The sequence below is a fragment of the Symphalangus syndactylus genome, chromosome 13, assembly GCF_028878055.3.
Source record: "Symphalangus syndactylus isolate Jambi chromosome 13, NHGRI_mSymSyn1-v2.1_pri, whole genome shotgun sequence".
In the NCBI taxonomy this organism is placed as follows: domain Eukaryota; kingdom Metazoa; phylum Chordata; class Mammalia; order Primates; family Hylobatidae; genus Symphalangus; species Symphalangus syndactylus.
Window position 1 is genome coordinate 104593456 of NC_072435.2, and position 19178 is coordinate 104612633.

At 44.0% G+C, this 19178-nt stretch overlaps 1 protein-coding gene across 5 annotated transcripts in view; it reads left to right on the forward strand.

Moving 5' to 3' along the window:
• USP30 (ubiquitin specific peptidase 30) overlaps positions 1 to 19178 on the forward strand; it is a 35150-nt gene that overhangs the window by 433 nt on the left and 15539 nt on the right. For 4 of the 5 annotated variants that reach the window (XM_055236759.2, XM_055236760.2, XM_063614489.1 and 1 more), the window contains exons 2-5: positions 3646 to 3755; positions 4883 to 5065; positions 14405 to 14508; positions 18542 to 18640. In XM_055236759.2, coding sequence (XP_055092734.1) covers positions 3646 to 3755; positions 4883 to 5065; positions 14405 to 14508; positions 18542 to 18640 — 496 coding nt within the window. The remainder of the gene's footprint in view (positions 1 to 3645; positions 3756 to 4882; positions 5066 to 14404; positions 14509 to 18541; positions 18641 to 19178) is intronic. The other variant, XM_063614491.1, reaches the window with a different exon arrangement.

The window sequence follows — 19178 nt, forward strand, 5'->3', positions numbered from 1 at the left end:
CAACACCAATTCTGTCTGCACTCCCCAGGTCTGTCAGTCCCTCCTCCTCCTGTCATTGTTACCAGGACACCGAGGGCACTCCAGTCTTGTCAAGGCCCCTAATTCTGTCAGTGCCCTCAGTCCTTTCAGTGCCTCCTAAGCCTGCCAAGACCCCTCAATCCTTCTAGTATACCCCCAATCCTTCTGGGTTCCCCAGTCATATCAGTTTCTGGACTGCCAGGGTTCCCCAATCTTGGCATGGTTCTTCCAGTCCTGTAAGTGCCCCGGGCCTGCAAGCCCCTCGTTTTGTTAGTACCGCCCCCATTCCTGTTAGCCCGCCCTCTAGTCTAATATGGATCCCCACTTCTGTCTGGGTCCCTGATGTTATTAGTGTGAGTAAAGGCCGTTGTTTTGCAAGGGTCTGTAAATTGGTCAGGGCCGCCTTAACCTGTTAAGGTTACTTGGTCCTGTTAAAACCCTCCGTTCTTGTTAGGACTCCTCGATTGCCTGGGTCCCCAATCCTGTCAGGGCCCCCATTTCCCTCTTATTCACCCTCCCAAGGGCTCCAGACTTCAGAACTGAGTACCCCCTCCCCCACTGCTGACCCCAAATGACTGAGACCTGTTGCTCAGGTCGGCGTCCTCTGGAACTGGAGCAGGTTTAAAGAGCTTATTATCCCACGGCTGAAAGTCCTCGATACTTATCCTGTCCAGTGCCCCCATTCCGTAGATGGGAAGTGTGGCCCCATAGCTGACCTCATAGCAGAGTTGGGAGGAGATGCCAGATCTTTTCACCCTCAGGCCCCACCACTCTCCTCGTGATGTCATTTTGCAGAGGAATGGAGTTTCCAAAGTCGCCACTTGTCCCTGGGTACTTTTTCCTTATGCTGCTAAAGTCATGGACATGTCCTCTCTCCCATCCCCTTGACACTCTTCCCTTCAGTTTCCATCTTGAACTTCGTGGTTTTAAGCACAGACCTGGGGAGGCAGACAGGCATGATTCAGAGCCATGTTCCTTCACTCACTGTGACCAAGTTGGGATCTTAGTTTCTTCTGCTATAAAAATGAAAGTGATAGTAGAACCTGCTTCTGTGGGGTTGTTTTAAAAATGAGGTAAGATTGTCACAGGGCCTGGCAGAGAGTATGTACCCTTAAATATTAGTTTGATTAGGGGATTTTAAAGCACTGGTAAAGTGCTTTATCACTTCCATGACAGTCCTTTTTAATCTTTCCAGGCACTTTTGTGAACTCATGTATTGTGTAAAAGCACAGTGATGTATTAAGAAACTTCAAGAATACCTTTCACCAGCTGGGCATCGTGGCTCACATCTGTAATCCCAGCACTTTGGGAGGCTGAGGCAGGTGGATTGCTTGAGCTCAGGAGTTCGAGACCAGCCTGGGCAATGTAGCAATACCCTGTCTCTACAAAAAAATTAAAAAATTACCTGGGCGTGTGGTGTGCACCTGTGGTCTCAGCTACTTGGGAGACTGAGGCAGGAGGATCACCTGAGCCTGGAAGGTGGAGATTGTGTTGAGCTGAGATGGCACCACTGCACTCCAGCCTGGGCACTAGAGCAACTAGAGCAAGACACTGTCTCAAAAAAAGAAAAAAGAAAGAATAGCTTTCATGAATGATCCTGAGATTGTAATGCTTAATTTGTAGCAGCTAACATTTATTAAGTTCTTACTATGTACTCTATGCATTCACACTTATTTAATCCTCACAACAACCCTATGAGGTAGGTCTTATGGATTGTCCCCATTGTACAGATAAGGAAACTGAGGCTTAGAAGGTGAAATGATGCCAAATGAAGTAGCAAAGCCAGGACTGAACCAGAATAATGTAATCCCACTTTCTTAACCAAGTTTGGTGCATATTCTGTTGACTCTGTCTTGGAAAACAAATATTTATCTGAAATTCAGCTATCAGCTATGATACTAAGAAATGCTGATTATTATAAAACAGAGTCAATATTATCACCAGTGACTCTTCACCAAGTTAATGTTTACTGAACTGAAATCAAAACAATATTCACATGATCCAAATATTGGGATAATAATGTATTACACACACACAAACACATATGTATACGTGTGTAACACATATGCAGATACACATTACATAGCTATATACACATAGGTGGTTTGTCTTATTTTGTAGAAATATATAACTTTGTATAAAAACAATGTTTTAAATTGCTGGTGAAATTTCTTAATATGTAGCAAAAGCATAACCAGTGTTCAAGTCATGCCTGAAGTTAGGAAATCTTTAATTTTATAAATATTCAGCTCTTTTATACCATAGTATGTGTGCCCCTTTCCTGTCTAATATTCTAAAAGAGAAAATCATTTCTGTATATTTTCTCCAGTATTCAGTCATTCGATAAATATATATATATGTGTATTTTTTTTTTTTTTTTTTTTGAGACAGAGTCTCACTCAGTCGCCCAGGCTGGAGTGCAGTGGCGCGATCTGGGCTCACTGCAACCTGCACCTCCTGGGCTCAAGCCATTCTGCCTCGACCTCCAGAGTAGCTGGGATTACGGGCACCCACCACCACACCCAGCTAATTTTTGTATTTTTAGTAGAGACGGGGTTTCACCGTGTTGCTGGCCAGGCTGGTCTCCCACTGACCTCAGGTGATCTGCCCACCTCGGCCTCCCAAAGTGCTGGGATTATAGGCATGAGCCATCACGCCTGACCTCAATAAATATTGAGAACCTACTATGTGCCAAGTATGATCTAGACCCTTGAGCTCATTAGTGAGTAAAACAAAGCACATGCCAGTTGAGGGAGACAGACAACAAACCCAGTGCATTAAAAAAAAAAAAAAAAAAGGAAAACAAACAAACATAGCAAGTAAGTTAATTTTATGTTAGAAGGTGGTAAGTGCTATGGTAAAAAGAAAAAGTAGAAACATATCAAGGGGACCAGGGCAGGTCCCACTGATATGTTCAGGTAGGCCTCTTGAGAAGCGAAGGGAGATAAAGGAGTGAGCCAAGCAGTGATCTAAGGGAAGAGCATCTGAACAGAGGGAACAGCAGTGCAAAGGCCTTGAGGTTGGAACATTGGCTGGTAACGTTCCGTGTGGAAGTGGAGTGAGAGGCAGAAAAGGAAAATAACTTCAGTTTTTCCTCAGAGTGAGAAGTAGCCTTTGGAATGTTATGATCTGACTTAGATTTTTTTTTTTTTTAATGAGACTGAGTCTTGCTCTGTCACCCGGGCTGGAGTGCAATGGCACGATCTCAGCTCACTGCAACCTCTGCCTCCCAGATTCAAGTGATTCTCCTGCCTCAGCCTCGCGAGTAGCTGGGATTACAGGTGCACATCACCACGGCCAGCTAATTTTTGTGTTTTTAGTAGAGACGGGGCTTCACCATGTTGCCCAGGCTGGTCTCGGACTCTGGGGCTCAAAGGATCCTCCTGCCTTGACTTCCCAAAGTGCTGGGATTACAGGGATGAGCCACCGCGCCTGGCTGACTTAGATTTTAAATCCTAATGTCTAAACATCCTGATTTTCAAGATGTAATCCTATGACTATATATTGCTTTCACTTGAAATGAGGTATTTGGTGGGTTATTTTGACAAAATGTTATTCTGTCTATATCTGTATATTCGCCTATTGTGTTTGTGATGAGGGAAGACAGTAACTTGTTTTCTTTTTTAGATATAAAGTCATGAAGAACTGGGGAGTTATAGGTGGAATTGCTGCTGCTCTTGCAGCAGGAATATATGTTATTTGGGGTCCCATTACAGAAAGAAAGAAGCGTAGAAAAGGTAAGAATGAGAACACTGCATCATGGTCTGTAGACTTGACCCAGATCCCTGTTATCTGAAAACAGTACAAAGAAGGTGGGGAGGTTGGTCATATTTGTTCTCTGTATCTTTAAAATTAGGACTTCAGGTTTTGAAACAGTACTTTTACCGTTAGTCATTATTTTATACCCTGTAGTAAAAAGATTTCCATTTCAGCCCCTCTCCATACTGGAGTTTGAGGCATGCTTTGTAATGAAAAATGTCAAGCGGCATAATTGTCTAAGAAGTGTTCTCATTAGTATGGCAGTTGTAGTTTTCAGTGGTACAGACTGACCAATTACATCATACATTTGTGTTCTCTCAGACTAGCTTGCTAGTAACTGGTAATTCAAATTAGTGCCTTCATTACTAAAAAATTATTTTCTTATTTTTTTAAATGCTCCCTTTTGAAAGTGTTGCTTTATGTAACATTGATTAAAATTCAGCAAAGAAAGAAAGAAGAATGTGGCAAAATATGATCATTGTTAAATCTGGGGACAGTTATAATTGAGGTTTATTTTACATTCTCCCCCTTTTTGTGTGTCTTTGAGAACTTTGATAATAAAAAGCTTTTTAAAAAGATTGCTAGCAGAAGAGAGAAGTGTATTAGATTTTGTTATCTCTGCAGAAAGACTGATCAGAATTGGTATAGTGGTGTCTTTCTCAGTGATTGTTAAGATAAGAACAGAATCATTGTCCTGGGGAAGTAACAACAGAACAATTGTTTTCTTCTGTTCTGAGAAACATTGCTTTCTGATTAAAGAAGAAAGAGAGCATATAGGGGAGAATGAGGAAGAGAAAAAGATAGGAGATGGTTACTAAGTGTTTTTGTACATTTAGGAAGAACCAAGCTGTGCTGGATACCATGATAGGTTTCAAAAATAACACACAAAGGGGACCTGTCCTTCTGTGCTTACAGTCTGCGGAGCAGTACTAGAACCAAGCCTTGGCACAGATAGAAGGCCTGGCCCCACATCTCTGTGGATAAGGATCTTCTTGGATCTGGATTCCAAATTTAAGGCCACAGAGCAGGAACTCTGGGTCCCAAATGGGAGAGAAATGGGTCAAATGTGATATGCTGTTCTCTTCTTCCCCCTGCTTTTTTTTAGGGCTCGTGCCTGGCCTTGTTAATTTAGGGAACACCTGCTTCATGAACTCCCTGCTACAAGGCCTGTCTGCCTGTCCTGCTTTCATCAGGTGGCTGGAAGAGTTCACCTCCCAGTACGACAGGGATCAGAAGGAGCCCCCCTCACACCAGTATTTATCCTTAACACTGTTGCACCTTCTGAAAGGTATCTAGATGGGAATTTCAGGGGAATTATTTACCTTTTCAAAGAAGTCCAGATGACAGGCAAAGAGTTAATAGCCTTCTTGTAGGAAAAGATCATATAGATCATTATGAATAAAAAACACCAAGAGCCCAATAAATACAAACGGGTATTTTTTAAAAATCAAAGATGGAGGCCGGGTGCAGTGGCTCATGCCTATAATCCCAGCACTTTAGGAGGCCAAGGCAGGTGGATCACGAGGTCAGGAGTTCGAGACCAGCCTGACCAACATGGAGAAACCCCGCCTCTACTAAAAGCACAAAAAATATTATCCAGGCATGGTGGCACGTGCATGTAATCCCAGCTACTCAGGAGGCTGAGGCAGAAGAATCGCTTGAACCCGGGAGACAGAGGTTGCAGCGAGCCGAGATCACACCATTGCAGTCCAGCCTGAGCAACAAGCGCGAAACTCCGTCTTAAAAAAAAAAAAAATCAAAGATGGAACCATTTATTTTTTAAATTGTCAAGTTAATAACAGCTTTTTAAGGAAGGAAAGAAATCCATTGCCACATAAACAGTTTCATTGTAAGAAGTATTCTGGTTTCAAAAACATTAAAGTAAAAAAAAAAAAAAAAGTCCATTAGCCTAGAAAATAAGGTAATTCACAAAAGAAGTAAAACAAATTGCTAACAAACTCAAATGTTCAACTTGACCATCATCAAAGAAGTATAAACAAAATAAAAATGTTATTTTTTTGCCTGTCAGCAAAGATTAAAAAACAAATTTGCAGCCCTGTCCAGCTGTTGGACAATACATCCATACACCGCTGAGAGGGGTATAACTTAGTGCCACTTTTCTGGAAAGCAGTTTGGAACTACACAATAATAGTTTGTGAAATATTCAGTACTATTTGACCCAGTAATTCCATGTGTGGGAGTCTGCCTTATGAAAATGGTTAGAAACGCAGATTGTGACTTAACTAGCCTGAAAAATGGAGTCTAAAAGCAAACAAGTTTAGGAATGGCTGAATGGTAGCCCCCAACTTGGAGAGTCATAATATACACTGGCTTGGTAAAGGTTTTAAGAAATAACCTACCCAACTTTTTTTTGAGACAGAGTCTCACCTTGTTGCCCAGCCTGGAGTGCAGTGGTACAATCTCAGCTCACTGCAACCTTCACCTCTTGGGTTCAAGTGATTCTTGTGCCTCCTGAGTAGCTGGGATGACAGGTCTGTGCCACCACACCCAGCTAATTTTTTGCATTTTTAGTTGAGACAGGGTCTTGCTATGTTGGCCAGGCTAGTCTCAAACTCCTGACCTCAAGTGATCTGCCTGCCTCAGCCTCCCAAAGTGCTGGAATTACAGGCATGAGCCACTACACCTGGCCCCAACTTCATTTTTATTTTTATTTTATTTTATTTTTGAGACAGAGTCTTGTTCTATTGCCCAGGCTGGAGCGCAATAGCACGATCTCAGCTCACTGCAACCCCCACCTCCCGGGTTCAAGTGATTCTCCTGCTTCAGCTTCCCTAGTATCTGGGATTACAGCTGCATGCCACCACACCTGGCTAATTTTTGTATTTTTAGTAGAGATGGGGTTCGCCATGTTAGCCAGACTGGTCTCGAACTCCTGACCTCAATTGATCTGCCTGCCTCAGCTCAAAGTGCTGGGATTACAGGTGTGAGCCACCGCACCCACCCCAACTTCATTTTTAAACCAACTTTTTTGACTATAGAACTGTTTTTTTTTTCTTCATAAAATCTGCTGATATTCCATGGGTATTATACAGAGTGCGATGTATGCACAAAGATCTCCAACACCTAATTATAATGGCAAAAAAGGGAAAGTGTAGATATCAAACAGAATCATTAAGCAATCACCTGTGGCCATACTACCCTGAACGTACCTGATCTCATCAGACCTCAGAAGCTAAGCAGAGTAGTGCTTGGCTAGCACTTAGATGGGAAAATTATTAAATAATCGATGGCATACAGCCATTAAGAATCACTTTTATGAAATTTTTTTTTTAATTTGAGTGAGGGCACAGGCTGTAATATTAAATTTAAAGAGCAGCGTACAAAATATAATTTGACTTCATCAAGGTAGGAACTTCCACAGATAAAGGCTGGACTGAAAAATGCTGAAATGTTAGCAGTGGCCATTTTGGTATTGTGCAGTCACTGTTAATTTTAAAATCATTTTTGGAAAAAAACTATACTTCTACTTTTAACAATAAATATGTATTGCTCTCACTGTAAGGAGAAAATTGGGTTTAAAAAACATTCAGCTAAATCGTGCTTCACTGAGGTATTTTCCCATGTGAGCTCTGCTTGACACAGAAATCTTTAGGAAGCAAGTGTACTTTTCTGTAGAAGAGGTGACTTGAGAATAATTTCTTTTACTGTCCTGTTTTTTTAGCCCATTCCTGGTTTAGAAAAAAAAAATGTGCAACTCGCTGCCAGCGTTCATCTAATTTTGCATAAACATGCTCTTTGAGGCCGAAGCAAATCTGACTGATTTTAAATGTGAAAATAGAAAAACTGTTCTTGGAGTTCTTTCTTTTTTTTTTCTTTTTTTTTTTGAGATGAGTCTTGCCTTGTCGCTCAGGCTGGAATGCAGTGGCGGGATCTCAGCTCACTGCAACCTCTGCCTGCCGGGTTCAAGCAATTCTCCTGCCTCAGCCTCCCGAGTAGCTGGGATTACAGGCACGCCCCACCACGCCTGGCTAGTTTTTGTATTTTTAGTAGAGACAGGGTTTCACCAGGCTGCTCTCGAACTCCTGACCTCAAGTGATGCACCCGCCTTGGCCTCCCAAAGTGTTGGGATTACAGGCGTGAGCTACCATGCTTGGCCTTTTTAAATTTTTTTAAAAAATAGGGATGGGATCTTGCTATGTTGACCAGGCTGGTCTCGAACTCCTGACCTGAAGTGCTGGGATTACAGGGGTGAGCCACCGTACCCAGCCATGTTCGTGGGAGTTATTTTTAAATAGAACTTGTCTCTAATCCTAATGTAAGAGAAATGTATATGATGTTACATTAGGATTAGAGACAGGAATATTCTTGGGGCAAATGGGAAATTGGTTAAAAACACGACTCCAAAGATTTTGTGAAAGCTGAAATGTCCACATGAATTATCCTAACCCTGACCTCAGCACTGTCCTTATCATTCACATGGGACCCAGTGCTGGGAGCCAGAGCCATCCTTGGGCTGCTGTCCTAGGATGTCTGCTCATTTCTCTGCTTCTGCTCTCCAATATCTCTAACTTCGGTTTTTTAGAAGAAAAAAAAAAATTTTTTTTTTTTTTTTTTTTTTTTTTAAGACAGGGTTCTGTCTGTCACCCAGGCTGGAGTGCAGTGGCACAACCTCAGCTCACTGCAGCATCTGCCTTCCAGGCCCAAAACAATCCTCCATCTCCATTTCCCAAGTAGCTGGGACTACAGGCACATGCCACCACGCCTGGCTAATTTTTTGTATTTTGGGTAGAGACAGGGTTTTGACTTGTTGCCCAGGCTGATCTTGAACTCCTAAGCTCAAGCAATCTGCCCGCCTTGGCCTCCCAGAGTGCTGGGATTGCGGACATGAACCACCATGCCTGGCCTATAAATAATTTTTTAATTATACAAGTAATGCATGAATCAGTTCTCTTTGTAAAAAATTAAAGCATTACAGAGAAGGCCAAAGTCCCCTTTATCAATAATCAACCCTGCTCCCCTCCACCTTTCCCAAAAGGAAGCTATAGATGAATCCTTCCAGACCCTTTTCTGTGCATTTGAATACATTTCTATGCATCCATAGAAATTATATATTGTGGGTTTTTTTGTTTTTTGGAGACAGGGTCTCACCCAAGCTGAAGTGCAATGGTGCAGTCTTGGCTCACTGCACCTCAGCCTCCTGTGCTCAAGCTATCCTCCCACCCCAGCTTCCTGAGTAGCTGGGACTACAGGTGCCTGCTGCCACACCCCGGCTAATTTTTGTATTTTTAGTAGAGATGGAGTTTCACCCTGTTGCCTAGGCTGGTCTTGAACTCCTGGGCTCAGGCGATCCACCCGCCTTAGCCTCCCATGGTGCTGGGATTACAGGCATGAACCACCACACCTGGCCTGTATATTGTTTTGTTCTGTTTGTGATTTACATGGCCAAATATAATACATTAGAGAAGCGTCCATTTTAGTACATGTAGCTCTACCTCCTTCACTGTTTTTTTTTTTTTTTTTTGAGACAGAGTCTTGCTCTGTCGCCCAGGCTGGAGTGCAGTGGTGCAATCTTGGCTCACTGCAAGCTCCGCCTCCCGGGTTCAAGCTATTCTCCTGCCTCAGCCCCCCGAGTAGCCCACCACCACACCCGGCTAATATTTTTGTATTTTTAGTAGAGATGGGGTTTCACTGTGTTAGCCAGGATGGTCTCGATCTCCTGACCTTGGCCCGCTTCAGCCTCCCAAAGTGCTGGGATTACAGGCTTGAGCCACCGTGCCCGGCCTTTTTTTTCTTTTTTGAGTGTATTGGTCTTATAGTTTGTCTTCTGTGAATTGCTAGTTTATATCCTTTGCCTACTTTTTTAAATTGTGGCAAAATATCTATAACATAAAATTTACCATTTTCAGCGTATAGTTGAGTAGATTAAGTACAGCCACACTGTTGTGCAGCAGTCAGCGCCATCCCTCTCTAGAACTCTTCATCATCCCGTACTGAAACTGTACCCATGAAACAGTAACTCCCATTCTCCCCTCCCCCAGCCCTTGGTAACCACTGCCCTACTTCCTCTCTCTGTGAATTTGACTCAGACCTCATTAAGTCATGAGTTTCCTCATATTTATAAGATGTACCTCATTAAGTAGACTCATATAATATTCACCCTTTTGTAACTGTCTTATTTCACTTAATATCTTCAGGGTTCATCCATGTTATACCATGTATCAGAATTTCATTCATTTTTAAGGCTGAATAATATTCTATTTTTTTTTTAAGACGAAGTCTCATTCTGTCACCCAGGCTGGAGCGCAGTGGTGTGATCTTAGCTCACTGCCACTTCCACCTCCCAGATTCAAGTGATTCTCCTGCCTCAGCCTCCTGAGTAGCTGGGATTACAGGCGTGCACCACCATACCTGGCTAATTTTTTGTATTTTTAGTAGAGACCGGGTTTTACCATGTTGGCCAGGCTGATCTTGAACTCCTGACTTCAAGTGATCCACCCACCTTGGCCTCCCATGCCTGGGATTACAGGCGTGAGCCACCATGCCTGGCCTAGGCTGAATAATATTCTGTTGCATGTATATGCAGCATTTTGTTTGTCCCTCTGTCAGTCAGTGGACATTTGGCTTATTTTCATTCTTTGGCTATCATGAATAATGTTGCTGTGAACATTAGTGTCCAAATTCCCTGCTTTCAATTATTTTCTGTAAACGCTCAGAAGTAGAATTGCTGGACCAAATGGTAATTCTGTTTAATTTTTTGAGGAGCTGCTGTGCTGTTTTCCACAGATGGTGCACGATTTTATAATTCCACCAGCCATGCATAAAAGTTCCAGTTTCTCCTCACCAACACATATTATTTTCTGTTTTTATTGATAGTAGCCATCCTAATGGTATGGTATTTCTTTAATTTGCATTTCCCTAATGATAAGTTATGTTGAGCATCTTTTCATTTACTTATTGGCCATTTGGAGAAATGTCTGTTCAAGTCCTTTGCCCATTTTTGAATTGGGTTTCTTTTTTTTTTTTTTTTTTTTTGAGAAGTCACTCTGTCGCCAGACTGGATTGCAGTGGCACCATCTCAGCTCACTGCAACCTCCGCCTCCTGGATTCTAAGCGATTCTCCTGCCTCAGCCTCCTGAGTAGCTGGGACTACAGGTGCATGCCACCACGCCCAGCTAATTTTTGTATTTTTAGTAGAGACAGGGTTTCACCATGTTGGCCAGGATGGTCTCGATCTCTTGACCTCGTGATCTGCCTGCATCAGGCTCCCAAGTGCTGGGATTACAGGCGTAAGCCACCACGCCCAGCCTTTGGTCTTTTGTTGTTGTTGAGTTTTAGAAGTTCTGAGTTTATGTATTCTGGGTATTAATCCCTTATCAGATGTGATTTGCAAACCTTGGTCACTTTTTTTTGTTGTTCTTTGGGACAGAGTCTTATTCTGTTGCCCAGACTAGAGTGCAGTGATGCAATCTCGGCTCACTGCAACCTCTGCCTCCAGGGTTCAAGTGATCCTCCTGCCACAGCTTCCTGAGTATTTGGGACTACAGGTGTGCACCCATCACCCCCGCCTAATTTTTGGGTGTTTGTTGTTGTTTTTAATGGAGTTGATGGTTCACTATGTTGGCCAGGCTGGTCTTGAACTCCTGACCTGAAGTGATTAACCGCCTCGGCCACCCAAAGTGCTGGGATTACAGGCGTAAACCACTGTGCCTAGCCTCATTCACTTTTATAGCTGCATAGTTTCCATAATGTCAAGACACCCCAGTTTATTCAGCCATTTGCCTCCAGCTCCTTGTCAAGATAAGCAGGCTACAGTGAACATCCTTATACATATCCCTTTATGCACCTAAGCATGCATTTCTCTAGGAAAAAAATTGCTGGATTGAAAAAGTAAAATTGCTGGATTGTACGATATGAAAATGTTAGTAGATATCACCAAATTGCCCCATACTATTTTAGACAAAGTTGGGTTAAAGGAGGCATTAACATTTTCCTTTGGGGGGTAATTGGTGGGGGAGCTAACAGAAGGGCTGCCCGAGGGGTGTGGGAGAAAGGTGTGGTTCCTTTCCCAACCCTGCTCCCTTTGTCCTGGGAGGGAAAGGGCTAGCCCCAGGGTATATACACACTGATGCAGAAGCCTGCACTTTATTATTATTTTTTTTAAGTGAAAGCAAGTTTATTAAGAAAGTAAAGGAATAAAAGAATGGCTACTTCATAGGCAGAGCAGCCCAGAAGTCTGGGCTTTAAAGGAATCTTTCAAGGCCATTGACGGCAAGTCAGAAAGAAGAAACAGGCTGGCCTACTGTTATCTTGGGAGTCACTGAACTTCCAGAAACTGCACTGAGAGGCAGGCTCCTACATTTTTTTCTCTCACACTCTAGCAGTACTGGTCCAGTGTAACATGTGATGGGAAGGAGGATGGCCAAGATCAGGAGTCTGCACCTGATGGCTCATGGGCCAAATCCAGCCCACCACCTGTTTTTGTCAATAAAGTTTTATTGGAACACAGTCATGTCTGTTTGTTTAGGTACTGCCTATGTCAACCTAAAATAAAGAGTTCCAGATCCAGCTAAAAGGGTTTATTCAAGCACAAAGTGTGAAGGCGGCTGTCTGGGGACACACAAATACCAGGAAATTGTGATGAGTGCTCCCAGTGTGGGGAAAAGTGGGGATCATTTATATGACAAAAACGGAGGTACCGAACAGAATTATAACATTTTCCATACAATGGCTAACATACAGATGTAAGATTTGATTGGCTTCTATGGATTCACTCTTAGGGGGTTGCCTACCATTCTGTTGTAAAGAGGTAATAATCACAAGGATCTCTATCTCCAGTCCATTCAGCCTAGGTTTGAGTGAAGAACAGGGAGTCTGGTTAATGTGTAACATCTCAACACAAAGGTCAGGAAGCAGTGGCCATGCGCCAGAGAAGAAAAGCAGCTGTGTTACATGACTGTTTCCAGCACTTTTTCCCTTGGCATAATACATTTAGAAGGTCCTGAAATATGATTTTCTTTTTACATCTATGGCTGCTTTTGTGCTGCAATGGCAGAGGTGAGTAGTTGCAATAGAGACCATGTGGTCCACAAAGCCTAAGATGTGGCCAGGCACAGGGGCTCACACCTGTAATCCCAGCATGTTGGGAGGCCAAGGTGGGCAGATCACTTCACCCCAGAAATTCAAGACCAGCCTGGGCAACATGGTGAAACTCTGTCACTACAAAAAATACAAAAATTAGCTGAGCACGAGGGCATGTGCCTGTAGTCCCAGCTGCTCAGGAGGCCGAGGTGAGAGGATTGCTTGGGCCCAGGAGGTCAAGGCTGCAGTGAACCCCGAGATCATGCCACTGCACCCTAGCCTGACAGAATGAGACCCTGCCTCAAAAAAAAAAAAAAAAAAGCAAGCCTAACATGTTTATTTTCTGGACTTTTACAGAAAAAGTGCCAATCCTTGGTCTAGAAGTAATTATAATATAAATTCATAAGCCCATCAAACTTTTATTAGGCCTGATTCTACTTGTGATGGAAAAGTAAACCACTCGGCCGGGTGCAGTGGCTCGCACCTGTAATCCCAGAACTTTGAGAGGCTGAGGTGGGCGATCATGAGGTTAGGAGTTCGAGACCAGCCTGGCCAACATGGTGGAACCCCATCTCTACTAAAAATACAAAAATTAGTCGGGCGTGGTAGCGCATGCCTGTAATCCCAGCTACTCAGGAGGCTGAGGCAGGAGAATCGCTTGAACCCGGGAGGCGGAGGTTGCAGTGAGCTGAGATCACACCATCACACTCCAGCCTGGGCGACAGAGCAAGACTCTGTTTCAAAAAAATAAATAAATAAAAGTACACTACTCAAAAGACCCTTTTGGCTGCTGCATATAGCTTGATGCTTTGCCTTGAAAATCAGAAACTCAAATACAGGCAAATACAAGCAAAGGCTTTGGGAAACAGCCCTGTGGAGAGGAGTGTAGCACTGAATATGGGGTTGGACTGGATGAATGTTTAAGGGCCCTCCCAACCTGAAAGTTGTGGGTTAAAATCATTTTGCTCAATAAGAACCTTGCAACAAATTTATATTGATGATGATAGTTTGAAGATACAGGAATCAGTTACTTCATTTAAATGTTGTAACCTCATGAAAAATTACATTCATTCAGTAAACGTAAGTGCCTAATAGAGTACTAAGCATTGGGTAAAGCTACAAAGAATGATGAAAAATACCTAATTCTAAGGTGAATCCTGCAGTCCTTAATTTTTTTTTTTTTTTTTTTTTGAGACAGAGTGTCACTCTGTCACCCAGGCTGGAGTGCAGTGGCACGATCTCCGCTCACTGCAAGCTCCGCCTCCTGGGTTCACGCCATTCTCCTGCCTCAGCCTCCCGAGTACCTGGGACTACAGGCACCCACCCACCACCATGCCCAGCTAATTTTTTTATTTTTATATTTAGTGTAATAGGGGTTTCACCATGTTAGCCAGGATGGTCTCAATCTCCTGACCTTGTGATCCGCCCACCTCGGCCTCCCAAAATGCTGGGATTACAGGCGTAAGCCACCACGCCCAGCCTGCAGTCTTTAATTTTTAGTTAACTTTGATATGTTATACTGTGCAGGTTTTCTGGTTAGTTGTTATGCTGGTGGATTTAATAATTGTCTTACCTTTTTTGTTTCCAGCCTTGTCCTGCCAAGAAGTTACTGATGATGAGGTCTTAGATGCAAGCTGCTTGTTGAATGTCTTAAGAATGTACAGATGGCAGATCTCATCATTTGAAGAACAGGTGAGTACAACATTTGAACAGATTTAGTTTGGAGAATCCTTTCCCCTAGTGACTTGGGGCCTGACCTTACAATTGCCTGGCCCCAGTGTACATTTCTGTGACATTTTAGACAACTTTAGTGTTCTGGGACCAGAGTACCAACTTTGTTCCTGCTCTCATGATCAGAGGGGAGATACAGCTGTTTTTCACCCAGTGGATAGAAGGTTAGCGGGATGGGACATAAACACACAGTTGCCAAAGAGTAAAATCTTTTTAGTTCTTGAGTGAGTTGGCACTCCAATAAGTGATAGGGACACCTGGGTTCTTTAGAAAGAGGTAGGTGACTTTACCTTGGAGGCTCAGAGGTTTAGGTAAGATTTTTCTGGACCACACCCTCATTTTTTAAAAAATCAATCTTCAGAGCTTTGCTTAAAGTGGCCTGAAACCTCAAGCAGATGTCATATGCAATTCCAAGGCCGTATTCAGTCACTCCACCTCCCTTTTCCACAACTGCAGCTTTGCTGCCTTCTTTGGAACTTGGCCACCCTCCTCCCTGCCAGACCACTGTTACCAACAGCAAGTCTGAAGCAGAGGCCAAGAGAATGAAGTTCTAGAGATGAAAAAATCTAGCCCCCCAGTGGCATACAGGTGCATCCTCCACAGCCACACTTCCAAGATGGCCTTGTCCAGCTTTGTGTAGGTGTCGTCTGCTGCCACTGTCCAGAGAAATGGGAGGCAGCATCTTGGACCTCCCAAAACTGAGGGGCTGATGTGAGGGGCATTGAGAGACTTTTGAAAAGGGAGGTGGAGAGCTTTCTAGCGCCCCTTATTTTTAAAGGTGTTCTCTTGTTTTTGCTTTATTCTGAAGCCACAGGTCACTTTTTAGACATGGTGGTGGTATCTATACTTTCTTAAAGTGTATCTCAGTTAATCCAATTGTATGTTGCAACATTTTTCTATTTAGAAAATACTTTTAAAATCCTCCTCTGGTAACTGGAATTATTTATCTACATGTTACATTTCCCTAAACTGAGAGAATAACTTTGAGATTTAGTCGCCAAGGACATCAGATAACTTTTTTAAAGTCCGACTTCTCCATCAAGGACTCACTTAGGTCCCAGTCACTCCTTGGAAGTATTTCCAACATCTTCAGCCCACAGCAGTCATTGAGCCCACATCGTGCTGTAGTCTGCGGGAAAAAGAGGTGAACACGTCTGTCCGGTGGCCTTTTTCTCTTTGAAGGTACCCAGAGCATCTAGCATGGGCCTTGCCCACGTCTTTATTATCAGCGATCCAGTCAATCAGGAGCAGATTTCCCCTGATTATCAACCCATTTTCTTTGTCTAAAGCTAGAGCTTCAGAGGATGCACTGGGCCAAAGCCTTGCTTTACGCAAATTACCTGATTTTATTATCACAATAACCATGTAAGGAGTTACTGTTGTCCCCATTTTACAGATGGAAACACTGAGGCTCAGAGAAGTAGAATGATTTGCCCAGAATCATGCAGCTATTTAAGGGGCAGAGCCAGGATTTAAGACAGTCTGGTGCTACAGTGCACATTCAAGCTCCCCCTCCTCTGCAATGCTGTCCCTTTCCTTAAGGCCTAGTTGTTACATGGCTGACCCACGGTTTAGGTCGTAGATCCACCTCCATCCTGTCTCGGATCTGCTTCAAGCCTGGGCCCAGTTGCCTGGTGTGTGAGGGCTCCTTGAGCCTCCTAGGAAGTGCTGATTCTCCCCCAGGTCCCCTGCTTCCCGTTCATCTGTACAGGGCTGCACCTCTGGTGTGCTGTTGGCTAATAGCTAGGCTGCCACACCTCCCCTGGATTGTGAGTCTCTCAGGGGCCAGAGCCTTGCCTTATTTATCTTTGAATCTCTATTTGCACTCTACAGCTGCAGTTTTATAGCCCAGGAGGGAATTCATTTATATAGGCAACAAGTATTTATTGAATGCCTGCCTGGGGTGGGGCCTGTCGAGGGCAGTGGAGTTGTAGCAGCAGACATGACCTGCAGGAGTTTCCTGCTCTCTTAGAGCTGGTATTCCAGGGGGGATGAGGATAGCAGACAGGGGTCGGTGCAGACAGTAAGCAGGGAATTTCAGGATATGCTAACAAGAAACTAGCTGGTGTGACATGGCATGGATAGGGAGGGCAGAGGAGGAGGAGCCAAGCGACGGGGGAGACTGCTCCAGGTAGGGAGGCTCCTCTCAGGAGGTGAGGTTTCAGCGGAGACCGGAAGTATAAAAGAGAGTGAAGTGTGTGGACACCTGGGTGCAGAGCATTCCAGACAGATGAAGAAGCTAGGGTATAAGTCTGGAGATGGTTATAAAGCTGCCACCTGTGGAGAATGGCAGGGAGGCCAGGGTGGGGAGGGCGGCGGAGGAGAGGGGCTGGCGAAGTTGGCAGGGAGCAGATTGTGCAGGGACTAGGAGGCCGTGGGCGGCATCGGCTTCTATTGTATGTGCAGCGGGGAGCCACTAGAGGGCTTTGAACTGGGGACTGGTTTGATCTGACTTGTTAGAAAAGGAAGGCTGGAGGGGCAAGAATGCAAGCCGAGAGGAAAGGTGGGAGGCCGCTGCAGTTATCTGGCCGAGATGGTGTGGCTCAGACTGGGGTCAAAGCAGGGGAGCTGAGAGTCCTCAGGAGTTTAGGGCTTATTTTGGAGGAGGGGCCTTTTTTCAGGACTGCTGCTGAATTGGCTGGGGATGGGTTAGGGTTCAGAGGGGTGGAGGCAGCTTTGGATAGTTGGTTGGGGAGTATGCCCTGTGGAGGAGCTCTTTTGGCAGAGACCTGAAGGATAGGAGGTAGCTGTGCGAAGGTATGAGCACAGCCCGAAATGGGAATAAGCTGGATATGTTCAAGGAACACCGAAGAGGCCAGGGCCCGGGACATTGTGAATGTTGGGGGCTTTGTAGGCCAGATAAGAATGGTAGGTTTTACTCTAGTAGCAGAAGCCATTGGAAAGCTAAAAGCAGAAGAGTAAAGCTATCTGCGTTTTAAAGTATTACTCTGGTAGCAGTGTGAGGGGACACCAAAGGAGAAGCAGAGGGCCTGTGTTGTGACCCCATTACTCCCGGAAGAGTGAGGGGTGGCTTGGGTTTTTGGGGAGAGAACCATTTGAATTGATCCTTCAAGAGTAGTCCCATGCCATTGGATCCAGCAATCCTGCTGCTGGGTACAAACCAAAACAATTCAAAGCAGAGACTCAATAAGGTATTTGTATACTCAGGTTAATAGCAGCATATTCTCAATAGCCAAGAGGTAGAAGCAACCCAAGTGTTCATCAGCTGATAAATAGGTAAACAAAACTTTCATACAACGGAATATTATTCAGCCTTAAAAAGGAAGGAAATTCTGCAATATGCTACAACATAGGTGAAGCTTGAAGACATTATGCCGAGGAAAATAAGCCAGTCGCAAAGACCAACACTGTATGGTTCCACTTGTGTGAGGTTCCCAGAGTAATGAGATTCTTAGAGACAGAAAGAATGGTGGGTGCCAGGGGTTGGGGAAGGGGAAATGGGGAATTAGTGTTTAACAGATACGGAGTTTCAGCTGGGGAAGATGGAAAAGTTCTGAAGATGGATGGCAGTGATGGTTGTACAACAACATGAATGTACTTAATGCCACAGAATCATTCATGTTAAGATGATAAATGTTATGATATGTGTATTTTACCACAATTAACAAAAAACAATCTTTTGAAATCGGAGTGGAGGTCAAGGCTGTCTCAGTGAAACAGAACGGTCTCATAGACTGCTGGCGGGAGCGGAGGTCAAGGCTGTCTCAGTGAAACAGAACAGTCTCGTAGACTGCTGGCATGAAGGCAGCCGCCTGGCTTTCTCTCCTGCTCTCTGCTCCTGGACCTCTTGCTTGAGGGTCTTCACTCGTGACAGTGTCTAGGACATAACTGTTTTCTTTAATGAGCTGGGCCTTGCGAAGGTAGAAAGCAAATTCTACCCACATTCATTGTAAGGCGTCTGCCCGAGGTGGGTAGTTCTGATCTTGCTCTTGCCACTTCCAACCCTTCTAAAGAATGCTTTGCCCTATGACAGGATGCCCACGAATTATTCCATGTCATTACCTCGTCGCTGGAAGATGAGCGAGACCGCCAGCCTCGGGTCACACATTTATTTGATGTGCATTCCCTGGAGGTAAACCATTAATATTTCCAACACATTCTATGCAGCTTGTGCATATTTAATAAGTATAGGGGAGGCAAGTGTAATCTTTGTACAACTTTAAACTCAAAAGTAAGATTCAGTAAAAATCAGTGGTGGGAATGAGGCCAGGGGAGGGTCTTAAAACTACATGCTTTGCAGTTGGTGACTCTGATTAGGGATGTCAAGGCTCTTTCAAATGATTTATTGCTGCAATTTGTGTTGGCTTTGAGAAGAAAGAATGTGTTATTTTTTCCTATTTAATACAGGGGAACAGGGGCCATAGGAATGCTAAGTGAGCCCTCATTTCCCTGTAACAGTATAAATATCGGAGGAGTTGATAAAAGTTAACCAGTAAGGATGAAAATATTCTGGAGAGAAGAAATATGTTTCTATTGCATTTGATGAAAGAATATGCATAGTATCCAGCCAGATAGGCTAATTGAGGCTACCTTTAGAAACCTGAGCTTTGTTAAAAGTTGATTTTTAGTGGTGTAATCAGCGTAGAAACTTGTAAGGTTTAGGGGTGGGG